At 38.4% G+C, this 18765-nt stretch overlaps 1 protein-coding gene across 6 annotated transcripts in view; it reads left to right on the forward strand.

Annotated features, from left to right (window-relative positions):
• The window catches only part of Crppa (CDP-L-ribitol pyrophosphorylase A), a 308706-nt gene that overhangs the window by 260610 nt on the left and 29331 nt on the right, over nt 1–18765 (forward strand). Inside the window, exon 10 of one of the 6 annotated variants that reach the window (XM_052738354.1) lies at nt 11425–11467. The exons of the other annotated variants lie outside the window; for them this stretch is intronic. Within the exon in view, the coding sequence (XP_052594314.1) occupies nt 11425–11430 (6 nt within the window). The 3' untranslated portion in view covers nt 11431–11467. The remainder of the gene's footprint in view (nt 1–11424; nt 11468–18765) is intronic. 6 annotated transcript variants of the gene reach the window in all.

The raw sequence follows: 18765 nt of genomic DNA on the forward strand, positions 1-18765 counted from the left end.
ATTCCATGTAGTTCATATTGGTCTTGAACTTACTATATAGTAGAACATGACCCTGAACTCCTGATTCTCCCACCAAGTACCAAGATTATGAGCATACACTATCTTGTCCAGCAATCAATGGCAAAATTATAAATAAGCTTATCCTTATTTATCGAAACTGATGTATAAGAGATAGGACATTTTTTATTATTTCTGTCCAAGATTCAGACAATATCAAAGTCTACCGGAGAGTGATAAAGGGTACTCTGTATAAGAACGAGGTGATAAGGATATACAATATGACTGTGGTTCTAAAACTCTGCTCCATAGAAAGGCTTGACTGATCATGTCTGTGCGCTTCTATGAGTGGGTGGTGGGCCAGAGAGGCAAAGACTCACTGCTGTCCCTGCATCCTGCTTCTTCAGCCAAGGCAATTACACTTTATGATTTATTTTCTTCTGTCTCTATGTAGTAATTTGTGTGATTAGTGCATTTAAGACCTTACTTCTTAAAGCCATTAGTATAATAGTAAATTGATGAATGACATCTATAGCACTTATACTTTTATGTTTTGCCCTTGGCCTTTGTAATATTGTCTTGAGTACACTTAATCAAAGCATTAACCTGACTTGTTTTAACAAAAGCCATAATGACAGCAATATAACAGTGTTCTTAAGTTTGTCTGTCACACTGACACTTTTCTGCATCTTGTCACAGACATTCTGCTCTTGAAAAACAATACAGCTTTAGTTAGTTGCCAAAACCCAAAATAGAAAATATGCCAAGTGTCTGGATGGGCATATTTTAGCTGTGTTGGAGTCAGGCGTGGTGGTACGTGTCTTTAATCTCAGCGCTTAGTAGACAGAGGCAGGCAAATTTCCCTGAGTTCTGGGCCAGCCTGGGCTACATAGGGATTTCCAGTCAAGCCAAGGCTTCATAGTGAGACCCTGTCTCAGAAAAAAAGAAAGAAAGAAAGAAAAAAAGAAAGAAAGAAAGAAGAAAGAAAGAAAGAAAGAAAGAAAGAAAGAAAGAAAGAAAGAAAGAAAAGCAAATCGGAAAAGAAAAGAAAAGAAAAGAAAGAGAGCATTGTGTTAACTTTTGACTGTAGGGGAGACTTCCGCTTGGTTACTACAAAGGACGCATTTCTCTTTCTGCCTTGAGTGTTCAGTTTTCATCACAGACTTTCAATGTTCTCGGCACATCAGTATATTCTAGTTCAAGAGAAAGAAAATATCTGTTTAATATTATCTGATCGTAAAACCTCAAAGTTTTAATTTTTCTTTACCACTCCTCCATAGTATCACATGAATCAGTGATAAAATTTGCGTAAGAATCCACTTCCCACAAGGCTGTATTGATAAGGACTTTCTCAGCTGTGCTGTTTTCACCTTAGTACAGTTCTGACGTGGACTGGCGAGGATGTTCAAGGACTGCTGAGTCACATCTCGTCATCTCTGCATTACAGCCAGGGGTGGGGGAGTCATCTGCAGACACTGCTCCAAAACACAAGACAACCCTGAAGAACAATGTTTTGAATGATTTAGCACTCAAAAAGCATTTCAAGGGTACCAAGTGCACTTTTCCTTGTGTTTATGCTTTGGACCTTATACAGGATTATAGTCAGTAGAAGAGGGGACATGAATTAGTACAGGTAGACATGGACATGTGGTGAAACTGGGGTGTCCTCTGATGTTTACTGCAAAGCTCTTGGGTGGTTTAAATGTTCTGGGTTGGTATTTTTGAAGGTACTTCAAGCATGCTTTTCTCTATTTCTCAGATTATACTCACACTCAGTTGTAACTTTCCCCTTCACCCTGAGCTAAGACACTTCTCTCAACTCTCCCTTTGCCTAGACAGTAATAGACACTGCAGAGATTTCTCCTCTCCTAAAGATTATTCTTGTAGATGGTAAGTAAACAGCAGATGTTCTCTAAAAATGATGCTTTTGTTTCCACATAAATCCCTTTAGCTGTGAAAGATTCAGGCAGAGGACTGTGTCCCATCCATCTGAATGGTTGACAGGGTTTATGGCCTGTTACCTGTTGGTTTTCACAGCGTGCTGGTTTATACTCTTGTCAGAATAGTTATGTTATCTACTTTTTGTCACTTCAAAAAATAATAAAACTTATGTTGTGAAATATTTTTTTCTGCATGATATTTTCCTAGGGTTTTAATAAAGCATTGCTGGTTTAATGAGCACTCTGTGCTCATATTTTGTGCAAGATTATAATTGCAAACATTTACTATGTAGTTCATCATGGACAGTTTCCATATTATACACAGCATGATGATGAAAAACAAAGGTCAGCGTTACTTTTAAATCTCTCAGACTTATTAGTTGTATTTCATATATATATATATATAATATATATTATATATATACACACACATACATACGAACATAGACACATACATACATATATATGTATGTATGTATGTATGTATGTATGTATGTATGTATGTATCTCTACCCAAGCAGAGGCGATAAGGTTAGTTGAAATGACATGAAAGTTGAGTCTCATACTGATAAATGACAACTGAAAATCAATGTAGGAATCAGTGGTATTGAAGGGGTGAGATAAGGCTTCTATGTAGTCCTTCTGTCTCAGTCTCTCAAGTACTGATTGTAGATGAGCACCACCTATGTTTAACTATATAGAACACTAAATAATTATGAATAGAGGGACATTATTGTGTAGCTGCCTCCAAAATTCAATCTGCCTTTGAGTGTTCAAATTTGAATGTATTTGATATTGTTATCATTTATTTCAAAGGTAAATCATGAACCTTCATTTTCCTTTAATATGTTTTTAAAATACAGAAGTTTATCACATAAAGAATAAAGGCCTTTTCTTCTCAGTGTACTTTAGTCTTTTGGGGTTACCAAAAAATGTAACACAGAGTAGGTGGCTTATAGATAATAGACATAAATTTCTTATTATTTTGAGTCTGAGAAGCCCAAGATCAAATTGTTAGGTAGACATAGTCTACTGCTGACATCTTTTCTGGCTCTTAGATGATATCTTCTTCTTTCATCTTTATGGGGTACAACAGTCAAGGCAGCATTTGGGGGTGCCTCTTTACCAAGGCACTAATCTCATGAGGTCTCCAGCATTAAAGCCTACTTGTCTTCCAAAGCCCTTGCTTCTGAATAGGATCTGTGTATTGGTAAGGATTTCAACACATACATTTGGGATTTCTCACATCAAATCTCTCCCCTCAGGACTAAGAGAACTCTACATAGGAGGTTGCAGAAAGAGAGTAAGAGCCAGAAGGGATGGAGAACAGCAGGGCAACAAGGCCTTCTAAACACAGAAGGATTGAGACATGTATAAACTCGTGGAGATTGAGGCAGCATGCACAGGGCATCCACATGTCTGTACCAGGTGGGGTCTCAGCTCTGAGAAAAGTGGACACAAGCCCCCATCCCTAACCCAGAAGCTATCTTCTGTGGTGATATTTTAATTGTGCTGAAATGTGATTTTATTTGTATGTTAATAAATAAAGTTTGCCTGGAGATCAGAGGTCATAGCGAGCCAGGAACAGAAGTCAGGTGATGGTAGCCCACGCCCTTAATCTGACCACATGGCAGGCAGAGTATCTGTGTGGTCAAGGACACAGCCAAGCATGGTGACCTGAGCCTTTAATCCCAGTACCAACCATAGAGACCTGGAGGCCTGTATAGACAGGCAGTGACGAGGAAGTCAAGTGGCAGGGCTTAGAGCCAATGAGAAGGCAGAACAGGAAAGTAATAAAAGCTCAGGTCAGGCAGGAAGAGGCTCTCTCTGGGGAAGCTACTGCTGGTGGTAAGCTAAGGCTAGTCGTGGCTATTGCTCTGATCTCTTCAGCTATATACCTGTATTTGACTCTGTGTTTCTTATTTACTAAAACTGTTTAGAAATTCGTCTACAATCTTCAACTGATAACCACTTACAAATGAAAACTTAGTTTTCCCCAAAGGAGTCTCATTGGGTATACAAAACACTCTTAACGGTAGGCTCCATGCCTAGCAGTAGATGGCCAACCCAGGATGAACTCAATGGCTTCTTTGGAGGTGTGTGTGAGCATGTGTGTCTCTGTGTCTGTAACATGAGGCTTTTCTTTGGCTCTTTTTCCATCTTGTTTGTTTGTTTGTTTGTTTTGTCCTATTTTGGTTTGTCTTTGCTTTATCTATTATTATTCTCTAGATACCTGTTTGTTTTCTAAGGAGAAACAGAAGCATGTGGATTTGGAGGCGAGGGAAAGTGGGGAGGAACTGGGAGGAGCTGGGGGAGAGGAAACCGTAATTGAAACATATTATATGAAAAAAAATCAAATTTCAATGAAAATAGGAAAAAATAAAACATCTTGTTGTCTACAATATATTTATTTCCAAATTAATTGTTTTAAAGGTTAAAAGTTGGTCCAAATTATAGAGCTAAATTGAGTTAGATATAAGGAATGCTTTTAGAGGTCATAACTGGAGATAAATTATAAATAAAATATATATCTTATTAAGAGCTCTCAGGAGGCCAGCCTGGGTTTCCTAACAAGACTGTCTCAAAAGGAAGAAAAATCTCTGTAAATATCTTTGTGTATATATAAAGCCTCCCACTTTGTTCCCCAACCCCTGATAAGAAGTGGACGCCTCCTTTCTTTCATGGGCCCCTATTGATGATGGACTGATCTTCCAATATTGGCCATACTTGAGTCATAATAATAAAAGTCATAATGGAAGTTGCTATGGAAAGAGGGAGGAGATGGCTCAGGTGGTGAAGCGCTTGTCGTGCGAGCATCAGGACCTGTGTTTGGATCCCCAGAATCCACTGTAAAAGCTGGGCACGGCTGGGAATGCCTGCACCCCCAGCTCTGGGGAGGAGGATCCTCCCGGGGCCTTGCTGGACAGCTAGTCTGTGGAATCAGTTAGCTCCAGGTTCATGATGAGACTCAATGGGGAAAGTGAGGTAGAAATTCACTTCAGAAGACACGACGTTGACTTCAAGCCTACATACACAAACACAGGAAAAGACTTGGTCATATCACACATATGTATACACTCGAGCACATGAGTATGTGTACACATGTGCATAAATACACAGTACATTATGGAAATGCCTAACACATGGAACTAACTATAAGTTTCTTAAGAGTAAAAAGCATGTGCTGAATATCCTTTGAATGTATTAATTTACAATTATCAGGATCTGCATGTTTGGTGTCAAAATAACTTGTAATTGGTTCCTTTTCAAACTTCATAGAGGACAGAATATAGAGTTACAAACAAAATTATCTCTGGATTCAAAATTATATTCTACAGTTGTAGAGATGCTCAGTGGTTAGCAGCATTTGCTGCTCTTATAAGAAGGCCCCAGTTGAATTTCCAGTACTCTCATAGTGGCTCCCTACCTTCCATAACTCCAGATATAAGAAAGTTTTCTCCGGTCTTCTGGCCTCCACAGGCTACTGCATGCAGGTGGCATACATAAACTCACAGAAGCACACACACACATACATATATTTTTTAATTCTTAAATTACGTTATGAATTCATATTAACTTTATTGCTCAGAACTATAATTATTGCCTTACAAACTTGAGTGAGATACTTAAAAGTTTGTTTTGTTTGCCAGTCTAAAATAATAATCATATCATGCAGGATTTAGTATAAAGTTGATTTATCACATTCTGTAACAGGCATACAAAAAGTTCAGTTTCATTATTCATTGAAATAACTTGAATAGATTTCTATACTTTTAGATCAACAGTTTCTAAGTTCCAGTACGAGAGTCCAGTTCTTGAGGATTAGGCCCTCTTATGTAAAAATTTAGGACGTAGAGAAGGGTCCAACTGTAAAGAAAGTAAGATGCTTCTCAAATTTTGTTCCTAGGAGAAAATTTAAATCTTTCATTTTCCAAAGACATGGAAGCGAACATGGTATAGACATACATTATAAAAGGCACCATCGCAGATTTCATGCTTCAGAGATAAACAGATAATCATTACCATATACAAGTTCAAAATAGTATGGAAGTAATTTTTCATGGGAGATTAACAGCTGAAGCCAGAAATATTTGTGGTTGTTCATATGGAAATTGCTTTGTTAAATGAATGTAAGAACTAGGCAAGTAGTCGGTAAACCCATATGAAGTGGTACGTTAAGTGTTCAAAATTCCACACAGAATGGCTCTGACTCCAGATAAAGCCGTGCATATTCATGGAATCCTTCGTCTTTTAGTGTTGGAATCATTTATGAGCACAACTGTTTTAATGGAAACAGTTTTTCCTCTCCTGGTTTTGTTTATTATTAGAGTATAGTGTTTCTGTATGTGTGCTCTGAAGTGTCCATAACAAGCTTGCATCCCAAAAGGGACTGCAGAACTATTTCTGGTGGTCTTTGAGTCTATAATTGCTGCCAGCTGAAGAAGCAAAATCCCAATAAGTTGAAGAAACTTTCACAAATAACACTTACCATAATTACAAGGTATAAAGCTCAGTGTGTAGTTTATACAATAAAGTCCTAACTAACCACAACGCACGCACATCTAGTCAAATGGTGGTCTTCACAGAGGTACACATTAACCTTTTGCTTGACACAGAACTTGTTTAGATTTGTTAAAATCGTCTGACTGGGCATTTGAAATGTCTTAAAAAACCCTCTTTTAGGCTTGCCTCTTTTGTTGGGAGCCATTTAAAGAGCATGTCACAATTAATAAAAACGTAATCTTCAAAGTGTAGAAGACCTCCATTTTGCCTAGTGTTGTTTAGTAAGCTGAAATCAAGGGTACTCACTGCTGCTACTTATTTAATAGTGTGCTCTAGTTTGAAGAGATACAATATCAAAAATGAGACCCCAAAACAAAAATATTACTCAGTAATCATACCACACAGTTGCCCCATTCACAGTTGAGCAAGGAGGTGAAGTTATTACATACAGTTGGGTTTTGGGTTTTGGTAATCTTGATAGGAGCAGATACTCACTTTTCATTACTGACTATGTATCCAGCAGAAGGAGTTTAAAAAGAGAATGAATCTATCTTTGCTCACAGTCTCATACTCTAGTCTTAATTGCTTGGTTCCACCATTTCTGGGCCATGTTGAAGCAGAACTTAATAGGTAGATGGGACATTGGTGAGAGCTGCTCGCCTCATGGTGGCTGGGAAGCAGAAAACTGTGGGGAGGTGGGGTCTGGGGAAAATACAGACCCTTCAAAAGCATGCCCCAATGACCTAGTGACAGACTTCCTCCTACAAGATGTTACCTCCTAACGACCTATTCAGCTACAGTCTCATCGATGGATTAATCCGTGTTGTCTAGCATGGTTTCAGAGATGGACCTAACTAGCTGGTGAGAGAATTTTGTTAATTAGATTAATTGAAGTGAAATAGATCCACACTACAAGTAGGCATCACTGATCCCTGGGTTTAATTCCTGGACTGTACAAAAAGGAAAGGCTAGATGAGCACAAACATTCATTGCTCTCAGTGTCTTGACTGTGACTACATCTTGACCACGTACCTCAAGCTCCTGCTGCCAGGATGTCTCTGCTGGAACAGACTGTCCCCTTAACCAGTCAACCCTCCTTGACTAAGCTGTGCTGGTTGGGGTATTTTATTACAGCAACAGGAAAATTAACCAAAAATCTTCTTGGGACAGGTAGCCCCTCCTCCACAACATCTTAGCCTCCAGAGCCCTTGTACTTTGGCACTAGAATGTGAGGGGCAGACCCAAACATCTGCAAATTCCTTAGAGTCATTTGTCCATTGTATTGCTAGGATCTCCTGGTTTCTGGTTAGATAGCTGATCCACACTATTTCCCACTTGCCATAATGAATAGTGATTGACTTATGTTAGGATGGCTGCTACTTGCTCTCTTACTAGTATAGGTAGGCCGAACAGATCCCAGATCCAAGTTATGCAGGTTCTGTTGTTGTTGTTGTTTTGTTTTGTTTTTGGTTTTGTTTTTGTTTTTGTGAAGGGTGGGTGGTAAACAATTAAGTCTTTAAGATATTTTGATCACTTTTTACTATACACAGTTAGGAGGAGTCAGGCCACCTCTTTACCACTTTGCTTTGGAATTATTTCAGCTGAATACTCTTCATTGTTTTTCTTGTACTGCCTTCCACAAAGAACTAAAACACAGCCAGTTTCCAGTAATAAGTTCTATTTCCATCTGGAGACTCATTAGAATAGTCTTTGCTGTCCAGATATCTATCAGCTGTCCAGGAGTGCGTTAGTATTCTTTTGGGAGATTGAAACTCTGCCTACAGGTCTCCTGTTGTCTTTCTGAGCCCCACTACAGTTTCTAAACAGTCTACTCAGCGCAACACATGCTTTTCCCTGCATGTACTCAACATATCTACTCCCTTCCCAGTTCTAAGCCTCTTCCACGTTTCTAGATTATAGCACCTCCTCTGGGTACATATTTTCTGTCTCTTCATGCTGCTATGACAATATCATAGACTGGGTGACTCATGTGCCATATAAATTTATTCCTCACACACATTTTTTTTTTTTTTTTTTGGTTTGTGTGTGTGGTGGAGGGTAAGCATGGGTGGGCAAACACGCACATTGCTGTCTGAGTGGATAGCAGCCTGGACTCATAGTCATTCTCTTTCGTTGTTGATCCCATTGATTTCTGCGATGGAGTCTCCCTCCCACTGAAGCTGTAGCCCACCAACTGGCTAGGCTGGCCGGTTGGAAGCCCCAAGCATCTTTTCTCACCTCTCCAGCACTGGGATTGAAGGTGTATGCTGCTGTGCTCTACATTTTACATGGATGCTAGGGACCTGAACTCAACTTCTAAGGTTTAGAAAGCAAACATTTTGCATACCACGCCACCGCCACCATTCTCCATAGTTCATGAAGCTGGGAAGTACAAAATAAATGTATTGACAGATTGTCTGTTGGCTAAGGGCCTCCACCATGACTTATGCCAGTCATCTTTTCACCATGACCTCACCTGGTAGAAGTTTCCTTCTACAGACTATAGGAAGTTTCCTAAGTCAGTTTTGTAAGAGGACTAGTCCTAGGAATGATTAAAGGAATGTGTTACCCAGTCACCTACCACTGCTATTACCCACCAAATGTCATCACACTAGGAATTAGGACTCAATATCTGAGTTATGGGGACATGTACATCAAGTTCCTGGTAATATTTTGGAGATGTTATTCAGCTGAGTCTAATTTAAGCAGTAGGGTAGAGAAAGCCATCACTTACCTCCTACACATATCTCTGTTCACTAGCAGTGTATGAGAGGAACAGAATGAATTCTGGGGCCCCTGCCAATTACTGCAACTTTGCTGAATGAAAGCAAGGGTCTGTGTGGGGAAGTTGACATATGCCTTTTGTGAATCCATCATTTCACTTAGGAATGGATAGTTTAAGATAATGGAAGGCGCTGAAGCTCTGGGATTTTGTTTTTATTGATATGTTTATTTATACTCTAAGAATTAGTTAAAATGTTGAAGACAGAGTCTTCTAGGTTCCTGTCTCCTAGCTTTTTTTTTTAACCACAGAAACCCAATTTTATTTTGTAATGTGGGTGGCTTCTCTGGTGTAATTAATTCCCTGGAGTGTCTATTTAGAGAGACCCTGTTGCCTTCTCTCTTACTGGCATGCATGAAAGGTATCTAATATTGCCACATTAAAGAAACAGAGTCAATTTTTTCTTCAAGGCAGAGTCATCATCCTTTCTCAACACAAAGTGCATTCTTTTTAAACATTATAATGGTGTTATTTCTGTCAAGTGTTTTATTTAAACAGTTCATTCTCTAGAGTGATATGATTGGTGTGCTGTGGACAGTATCATAAATAATCTCAGGTGGACCCACTGTGTGAACATTTCAACAGGTATTTATTTTATACTGTGTATTCTCATTCTTGATTTTTATGTTATGTGAACTTGGGGTACCAACCAGAAAAGAACAGGGTTTTTGTTTGGTTTGGTTTGGTTTGGTTTTTTTTTTTTTTTTTTTTTTGGTTTTTCGAGACAGGGTTTCTCTGTGTAGCTTTGCGCCTTTCCTGGAACTCACTTGGTAGTCCAGGCTGGCCTCGAACTCACAGAGATCCGCCTGGCTCTGCCTCCCAAGTGCTGGGATTAAAGGCGTGCGCCACCACCGCCCGGCTTGGTTTGGTTTTTTGAGACAGGAGTTTCTCCATGTAGTTTTGGTGCCTGTTCTGGATCTTGATCTGTAGACCAGGCTAGCCATGAACTCACAGAGATCCGCCTGGCTCTGCCTCCCCGAGTGCTAGGATTAAAGCTGTGCACCACCACCGCCCAAGAACAGGTTTTGAGATTTGAAATGGTGACATACCAGAAAGCTTGAGTCTTATGACAGAAATGTGTTTGCTGGTTGTTACAAGTGGACATGATGAAGAATGGGAAAACACGGGAAGAGAGAGGGAAAGAGGTAGGTGGAGGAGGAAAATGAGTAAAAAAGTTATAGAAACCTAAACTTCATTCCTCATTTGAAATATTATTGAACATCTTCTATGGACTGGGTTAAAAGTTTGGAGGAAAGCTGTGTGAGATACAGGGATCTGGGATTGCTTCATGGAGTTTCATGAGATACAGGGATCTGGGATTGCTTCATGGAGTTTCATGAGATACAGGGATCTGGGATTGCTGCATGGAGTTTCATGAGATGATGGGGGTCTGGGACGGCTGCATGGAGTTTCACAAGGTGACGGGGATCTGGGACTGCTGCATGGAGTTTCATGAGATACAGGGATCTGGGACTGCTGCATGAATTTTCATGAGATGATGGGGATCTGGGACTGCTGCATGGAGTTTCATGAGATGATGGGGATCTGGGACTGTTGCATGGAGTTTCATGAGATACAGGGATCTGGGATGGCTGCATGGAGTTTCACAAGGTGACGGGGATCTGGGACTGCTGCATGGAGTTTCATGAGATGACGGGGGTCTGGGATTGCTGCATGGAGTTTCATGAGATGACGGGGATCTGGAACTGCTGAATGGAGCAGGCCAAAAGGCACTCTCAGTAACGGACAGAACATGTGGATAGGCACACGTACTAAGAGGGGACAGTGAGAGGCTAAGATGAACGTGTTTGATTTATGGAGAAAGACTTTTCTTGAGTAGAAGGAATGAAATGAAAAATCACTCCTTTGTGCAGGCAGAGATATGGGGTTGACAGAAGTATCATGGAGAAAGGAATCAGTGTATTAAGGGCCTGTGGCAGAAGACTGATTGGGAGTGTGAAATCAGCTGATTTAGTTCGGTTGAGGAGAAAGGAGCAACATAATATGTGGGTGACAAATGGGAGCGATGTCACCCTCCTTTAACATAATGGGTGTGGTAATGATAATTAAACATTGGATGGTGGCTAAAATTTTCAGTTATGTTTGTATGATTTTGCTTTATTTTTCAATAAATTGAAATTGAATTTATATAGCCAATTTTTATAATAGCTGAAGAAATATAACAGTGTTTTCTGTTTATAGCATTAAGACTGGAACAGTTGTCTACTCCACATTCAATTTTAAGGTAAAAACAGTATATCTTGTCTGGACCACTGGCTTTCCCTCCTCTTTTCTCTTCCTTTCTTCTGTCAACGTTGTCCTCTGTTCTAGTAAGGTTCCTCTTTTACTTCAATAATCATAATTTCTATAATTATAACGTATTTTGCCTTTTCTTAAATTCCTTTCATTACAGAATCTTCCTAAAACTCTTCCTATCTGACTACATCTTGGGAGGTTATGAACTCTTTCTTCATTTACACTCTTCCCCTGGCTCTCCATCACTAAAATCTCCCCTGGTTTAATATCTAGTTTAGATGCATCCTTCCTGCCAGGTTACTCTTCTGTCCCTCAGCTTCTCCTCTGTTCACTAAAGCCCTTTGTTTTCTGACTTTGCTGCTCCATGAACTCATAGACTATTTCAGACTTCTCATTTTGATGCTCTTCAAACCATAAGCATAGACACTCTTTCCAAAAGCTCAACTTGTCCCTTTTAGAAAAGAGGAGGAAAATGTCATTCATGGTCACTGACGCTATTGGGGAGACTGTGATGATTTTTAAGATTTTTAAAATAAATCTTCATTTCTTCCTATGGAATACCCAGAAAAACTAAAAGTACATTTACAGCTTGAGTTGATGAGCATGCAAGACCACCAAATTTTCTAAACTATTCTTTTAATGAAATCTTGACCAAAGTTAACATATTATTTGACTGTTTAATTGGTTCACAAAAATAAATTTGAAGAATGCTAATGGCATTGCTTATGAAAATGCCTCATGAGATTTGGCATTATAGATTTTGTGATTGATTGTTTTGAACATTCTATAAATATAAAATCAAATCACTAGAATTTAAATTTCTAATTTTTATTATTGATTAGTCTACTTAAGTTTCAAAAAGTTGATACTTTCACACACCTCAAGCCTTCACTATAGCCATTTTGGGGAGATTATTTCGTTGTGATTATAATTTTTACTCTATTCCATAATTGCTTATTAGCAATGTTTTGAAACCTACCAAATTTTGAATGGAATTGTCAAAAATATTGTTTCATGGTTTCTATTCATTTTATGTAGGAAAATCTATTATTTTGTGAGTTTATCAGTATCTACCTATTTATTGAACTCTGTTAATAATTCACCTGTATTTTCAGCTAATTATATATAAAAAGGAACATAGATTTATGTTTTACTTCCAATAGTTAACCTTTTGTTTCATGTGTCACATTTTGTTTCCTTTTTTGTTACACTGCCTGAGAACGTAAGTACGCTAATATAGTTCCATTTATCCATTGGAGGGGGTTGTGAATGGTGTTGGATGCTTTAGGCATCTGTGTAGCTCAGCTCTCTTCTTCCTTTCACTGGGACAAAGCCCCTATTATAAACAAATTAGAAAGAGGGGAGGTTTACTTTGTCTCACACATCCAGAAAGTTCACTCCATCACCATTTAGCTCCATGGCTGTTAAGCCAGTAACAAGCTGATCGTGGTGAGAAGCTTTGTAGAGCAAATGTCTTTATAATGTGATGCGTAGGACAGCAGAGAACAGAAAGAACCAGTATTTCAGAATCACCATCAACTGCACCTCTGTAGCAGGCTTCCTTCATTCACTTTGAAATAGCATCACAGGCATGCACTCATCTTTAATATATGAGCCAAACTGCAGCAGCATCTAATTTAAAAGATCTTTTGTTTCTTATTTATTAAAACACATTGTTAGATTCTTTTTTGTAGCACATTTTACTTGTGTGTGTGTGTGTGTGTGTGTGTGTGTGTGTGTGTGTGTGTGTGTGCAGTAAATGTGTGGAAGTCACAAGTCAACTTTCAGGAATCCGTTCTTTTCCTTCTACCCTATGCCCTTCTACCATATGCGCCCCTGGGATCAAACCTGGGTTGTAAAGCTTGACCACAAGCTCCTTCATCCACTGAGCCATCTCACTGGCCTCACACTTAGAGATGACTGTATGCTGCCTGAGCTCCGAGTCCTTCTATACACCTTTATAGTGTATATTGATAAGAGAAGAGAACGTTGTTCTTTATTGAAACTTTCCGTTGATATAATATTCATTTTTTCAGATTATTTTCATCATATTTCAGAGTCTTAGAGCATCTTACTATTGTAATTCATTCCCTGAACAAGTTTGGGGATTAACTGTTTGTGTATTCTGCTCTCTTTTCTTGTGCAACTTAGTTTTCTGTGATCAATTCTGCTGTGCTTGCTTTGAAGCGTATCACGTAAGTTATTGGTCATTTATGGAGCGTTCATCTTGGTTATCCTCATGTCTCACTTCCTCATCTTAGACATTTTGTATCTCCTCTTTCCCCCACCCCCATATTCTCAAAGACATTCTGACTTGTGTCCTTGGTAATTTGATCTTTTCTTTTTATTCTGCTGTATGCACTATTGAAATGATTTGTATGATCATATCCTTGGTAATTTCCAGAATCTCCAAATGCAGTTCTTACTAATTTAGACATTACTTTTAATCCTTACTTATTACTCACCTATTATTAACTACGGAAACACCTCATCTGTTCTTTAAATTTAGCGACCTTATTTCGTGATATTTGCCTCCCACAAACACTGGATTCATATTAATCTTTGGAATTCATGAGACAGTTTTAGTGATTCTGAAGTAGAATGCAGGAGTTATTTGTATATTGATTGACTGTTTGATTTCTGTAGAATACTTTTCTTTCTGGAATTTCATCGCCAATATAAGGCACTGGTGTTGCTCTGGACTAAGTACCCAGCCTGCCTCATTCAAAAAGAGATTAAAAAGATGCATAGCCAGCTCTTTACAAAGGTTAGAAAATGAAGAATGGGTGATCTTTTTTACTGTTAGAAATAAGTGGACGTTCCTCAATTTATAATGAAGTTGTGTACAAGGAAATTTACCATTCAACAATATGAAGTAAAAAAGTATGTGCTGCACCTAACTTACTTAGCATAATAGCTAGGCAGCATGGTGTGCATGCAGCTATTTCCCTTTGTGATTTCCCTTGTATAACTGGGTAGCTTGCTACCATTGCCCAGCATGCCCAGAGCCTATCATATGATATATCACTCATCCAGGAAGAGAGAAAAAGGTAAACTTAGAAGCACCATTACTGCCAGGTGGTGGTGGTACATTCCTTTCCTCCCAGCACTCGGGAGGCAGAGGCAGACAGATCTCTGTGAGTTCGAGGCCAGCCTGGTCTACAGAGTGAGATCCAGGACAGGAACCAAAACTACATGGAGAAACCCTGTCTTGAAAAAGAACAAAACAAAAGCAAAAACACACACAAAAAAGAAGCACCATTACCTTGAGAAAGGCAAACTCATAAGTGAAACTATGGTATGTTGGGAATGGTCTGTAGTTCTGTAAGTACCTAGCTATTCTCACATTTTGAGTAAAATCTTTTTTGCTCCTTTATTTTCTCTTTTCATGTTGAAGAAACACAGAACTAACTTTTTTACTTCTTGGCATGTTTGGGATAAGGTTTTTTGTTTGTTTTCAGCTTGGTTCCATCTTTTATTGTTTCTCAGGAATTGTCCATAATTTCTATCACAATATAGCATTTCCTTTCTTTTCTACTATTATACCTCATACATCCAATTTATACTTGTGTATGTCTGTGTGCACGCACACTTCCATGGAGCACCTCAGTCCACCATCTCTTCTACCAGTACACATCTGTAAGTGTTTAAGTGGAGAAGGTGTGGTTTGTCCTAGGCCTCCATCTTATACTTCACCTGATCTTTTCAAATAAGAAGTATTTATAATAAGAAAAACAGCTTTCTGGTATATGCTTGTCATCCATTAACTCATTTTATAAAATTCTAAAAAAATGAAAATTTTTAAATGTTGGAATTTATAACATTCTAAAAAATGTATTTATTGAGGAGAGCATCATTATAATTCCCATTACTTTCATTCAGTAGTTAAGAACCCATTTTGTCTTAGCTATTATCTTTCTCAAATTATCTTCAAATTGCTGGTGATTATTCTCTAGTTGATACATTGGTTTATATTTAATGCAGATCTAAATTATTCTCCTGGGCTGCATGAAATAAATGAGCTAATTTTAGATACATTATAGATTATGTAGATCGCCCTAGAGTAAATGATGAAGGTGATGTTTAGTATTGTTTCATTGCTGAAAAAGTAGAGTACTCACCATATTTAGGAGGAAAAACCCAGCTTTATGTTTATTTTAATAAAAAATTTTAAAGTGTTATATTATGGTAGATAAAAATTCTTCTTTCATGGCTTCCTCACCCCATCATTTAATAAAAATCAGGGATTATATTTTAAAAGCCAGTTCAGATATCTGGATAGCTGTAGGAAAAATGTGATTAGCAGTTTTAAAAACAGAATAAGTGTTTGTTGCTTAAATCAAATTTAATTCACATTTTTAGTTTTTCATTTCTTATTAAATTAAAATCTATTTTATAAAATTTTTGGTATTCAACAAAACCTTTACATATTTGTCTCTGAAACTGTCAAGCCATTTTTCTGAAATATTGAGAATTATAAGTAAGGGAATTAAAGCACCGCAAGTTCTGAAGCCCTTTCGAATCCTAACTCATATTATCATGATGGGTGCAGCATTTCTTTCAATGCGTCCTAAGCACTGTACAACTTGGCACACAATCTGTAGCCACTGCTTATCATCACCATTGCACATTTACTAGGTGACCTGTATTTTGTGTGGCCCTTTGGTGGAGCTGTAAGAGTATTTTGGAGAATCTCCTTGGCCCTTTGCAGATGATATGGAAATAGACATTGTAGGGAAGGCAGGACTTGAAGTTACTGATTTTCAGCCTTGTTTCATGTCAAAAGCCAAGTCCTCAGTCTCACATAGCCCGCCTTTAGACAATCTGAACTTTGACCTTCTTGTGGCTTTTCCATACTTTAGAAAGCTTTTCTGCTGTTTCATGGGACTTGATAATTAGCAACATTCCCAACTAAAGGAAGCAACAATTTTTTTTTGTTTTAAAGGGAAGAATAATGCATACTTAATGTTATTCATTAGTGTTTAACTACCAATCATATTAAAGTCTATCTTTAACAGTTGCATTCTCCCATGTCTTTTTATTGATATGCACACCATAAGCTATCATAGTGATGTTTTGAATCTCTATGCATTATCTTCTGCTCTGACAAAATAATATGCTTCCTTTGTGCTCAGTTCAAAGCAAGACATTGCTTGTTATTCTTTTTAACAAATCTGTTTTGTGTCTTTCTTAAAACATGAACGTTGGGAAGCATGATGTAGAAGACAGAAGGTGGGGGACTAGCATGGAGAAGAAGAGAGAGCCAGCCTGGAGGTGGGGGAAGGGATATACAGGAAGGTGAGAACAAAAGCCGTGGGGTGGGGACTAATGAGAATGAAGTGTAGCGCATTCGTGCAGAGGCCGTGAGGAAACCTATTACTTTGTGTGCTAACCTAAACAATTTAAAAACTATGGACTTTATTCCTTTATATATCATGTAATTTGATAAAGGTAATATATGCTAGGGAAGTGGTAAGATATTGTCACCTCACATTGAAAATTATTATGTATGAGGACATTTCCCCAGTGTTCTATACACAGGGCATGAAACACAAGCTCTGACCTCTCTCCCATAAGAATTAGACAAGTCAGGTTGGGGATTTAGCTCAGTGGTAGAGCGCTTGCCTAGCAAGTGCAAGGCCCTGGGTTCGGTCCTCAGCTCAAAAAAAAAAAAAAAAAAGAATTAGACAAGTCACCTCACCCTTTTTCTAAACTTAAAAAAAATCTATTTTTAAAATATGTAATGTATCCACACAAATGCCAGACTGAACAGGGAAAGTATGGTTATATACACAGAACAGCATTTTATTCAGTCATCAGTAAGAATGAAATCATGTCCTTTGCAGCAAAGGAGGTAACCGGAGATCATGATGTTAAGTGAAATAAGCAGACTCTAAACTTCATGGGATCCAGGAAGAGGAGGGACCGGAACATGCGAGACAGTTGTGGAGCAGAAAGGAAGTTAGGGAGGAAGAGTTATAGAGATAGTAATGGAGGTGGTTGTGGTCCGAGGACAGCCTGAGCAACCATGAAAATTTCATTGTGAAACCAGTTATTTTGTTTACATACACTGGTTAAAAATTAACATACACCAGTCTTTAAAAACTGGGGTAAGCTCCATGTTGGCTTCACTGCTGTTCTGAATAGTTTGTTCCTTACGTGCGATGACATTTTTTGATTTCCTGGCTCTCCAAACATCAGGACCTGAGCAGGATGCATCCCAGCACAAGCTTTCTTTCCATTATCTTAAGTCCTGGAAATAAACAGTTCATCTTGTAGCAAGAATATACCTCTACAAGACTGCTGCAGGAAATTCTAGAAACTCTTCCTGCTGACCTTGAGATGGCCACTGTTTTCAGTACATTCCTACAACGATTGCTATCTGTTTTTGCTTTCATAACTGACTGTTCAGTATGTGGTAGTCTCTCTCATTCTTTTCGTCGGAAATGGGTATAATCATGATGGACACTTTCTTTCTTGTAATTATTATTGCTCTGCTAGATTTTAATTATTTATAGCCGTCAGGCATTTATTGGTTTTTTAAAGGCCTTCCAATCCCAATCAGAATGAATAAACAATTAAAAGGAAGAAAGATTTTGCAGCCTGTCTTTTCCTTTTGATTGTGTGTGTTCTATATAACACTTAAATTATTCTTTATGAAATTAGTATATCCAGGAAACTGGAGAATTATGCTTTCGGCTGAGAGAATGGAAAACATGTTAGCATTTCCTTTGTAGGGTTTCCAGGGCGCCACAAGAGAGTTCTAATGTGCTGCTCTCTGCGTTCTGCCCAGATCTTTTTCAGCTTATTCTAATGCTGGAGCAACAATTAAATGCTGCTTCGTCTTTCCTGTGTCCTACACCTCACTGCAAACATGTCGGCAGAGAAAGCAGACGTTTGTTAGTTCTCAATATAAAACAGATCCTGCCAGAGAGCCTGCCAAACCCCACCAACCGTGACCGTCAAATCAATGCATGTTTTGGTTTAAATTTTTATTTTTGCCTTTGCTCTGTTTTCTGGGCTCTGGTATCTGTTGTCCCCCATGGCTTATCACCTTGTGGCCTGACAGTTTCTGACATTGACAAGACTTCCTGCCTACCTTTGTAATGTATACGCATGACCACATGACTGTAACAGAAAATGACATTCTGACTCAGTAAATATTTGCTTTAGGTCCACTACATCTGTTTTACAGACTCCCTTTTCTTTTTATTTCTTTATCATTTTGTAAAACATATGTACTTTTAGCTTTTGTCTAGAAGTTACAAATCCTTGACTTATGAGTAT

This window comes from Peromyscus californicus, unplaced genomic scaffold (assembly GCF_007827085.1).
Source record: "Peromyscus californicus insignis strain IS unplaced genomic scaffold, ASM782708v3 Scaffold_15__1_contigs__length_86483966, whole genome shotgun sequence".
Taxonomy (NCBI): Eukaryota; Metazoa; Chordata; class Mammalia; order Rodentia; family Cricetidae; genus Peromyscus; species Peromyscus californicus.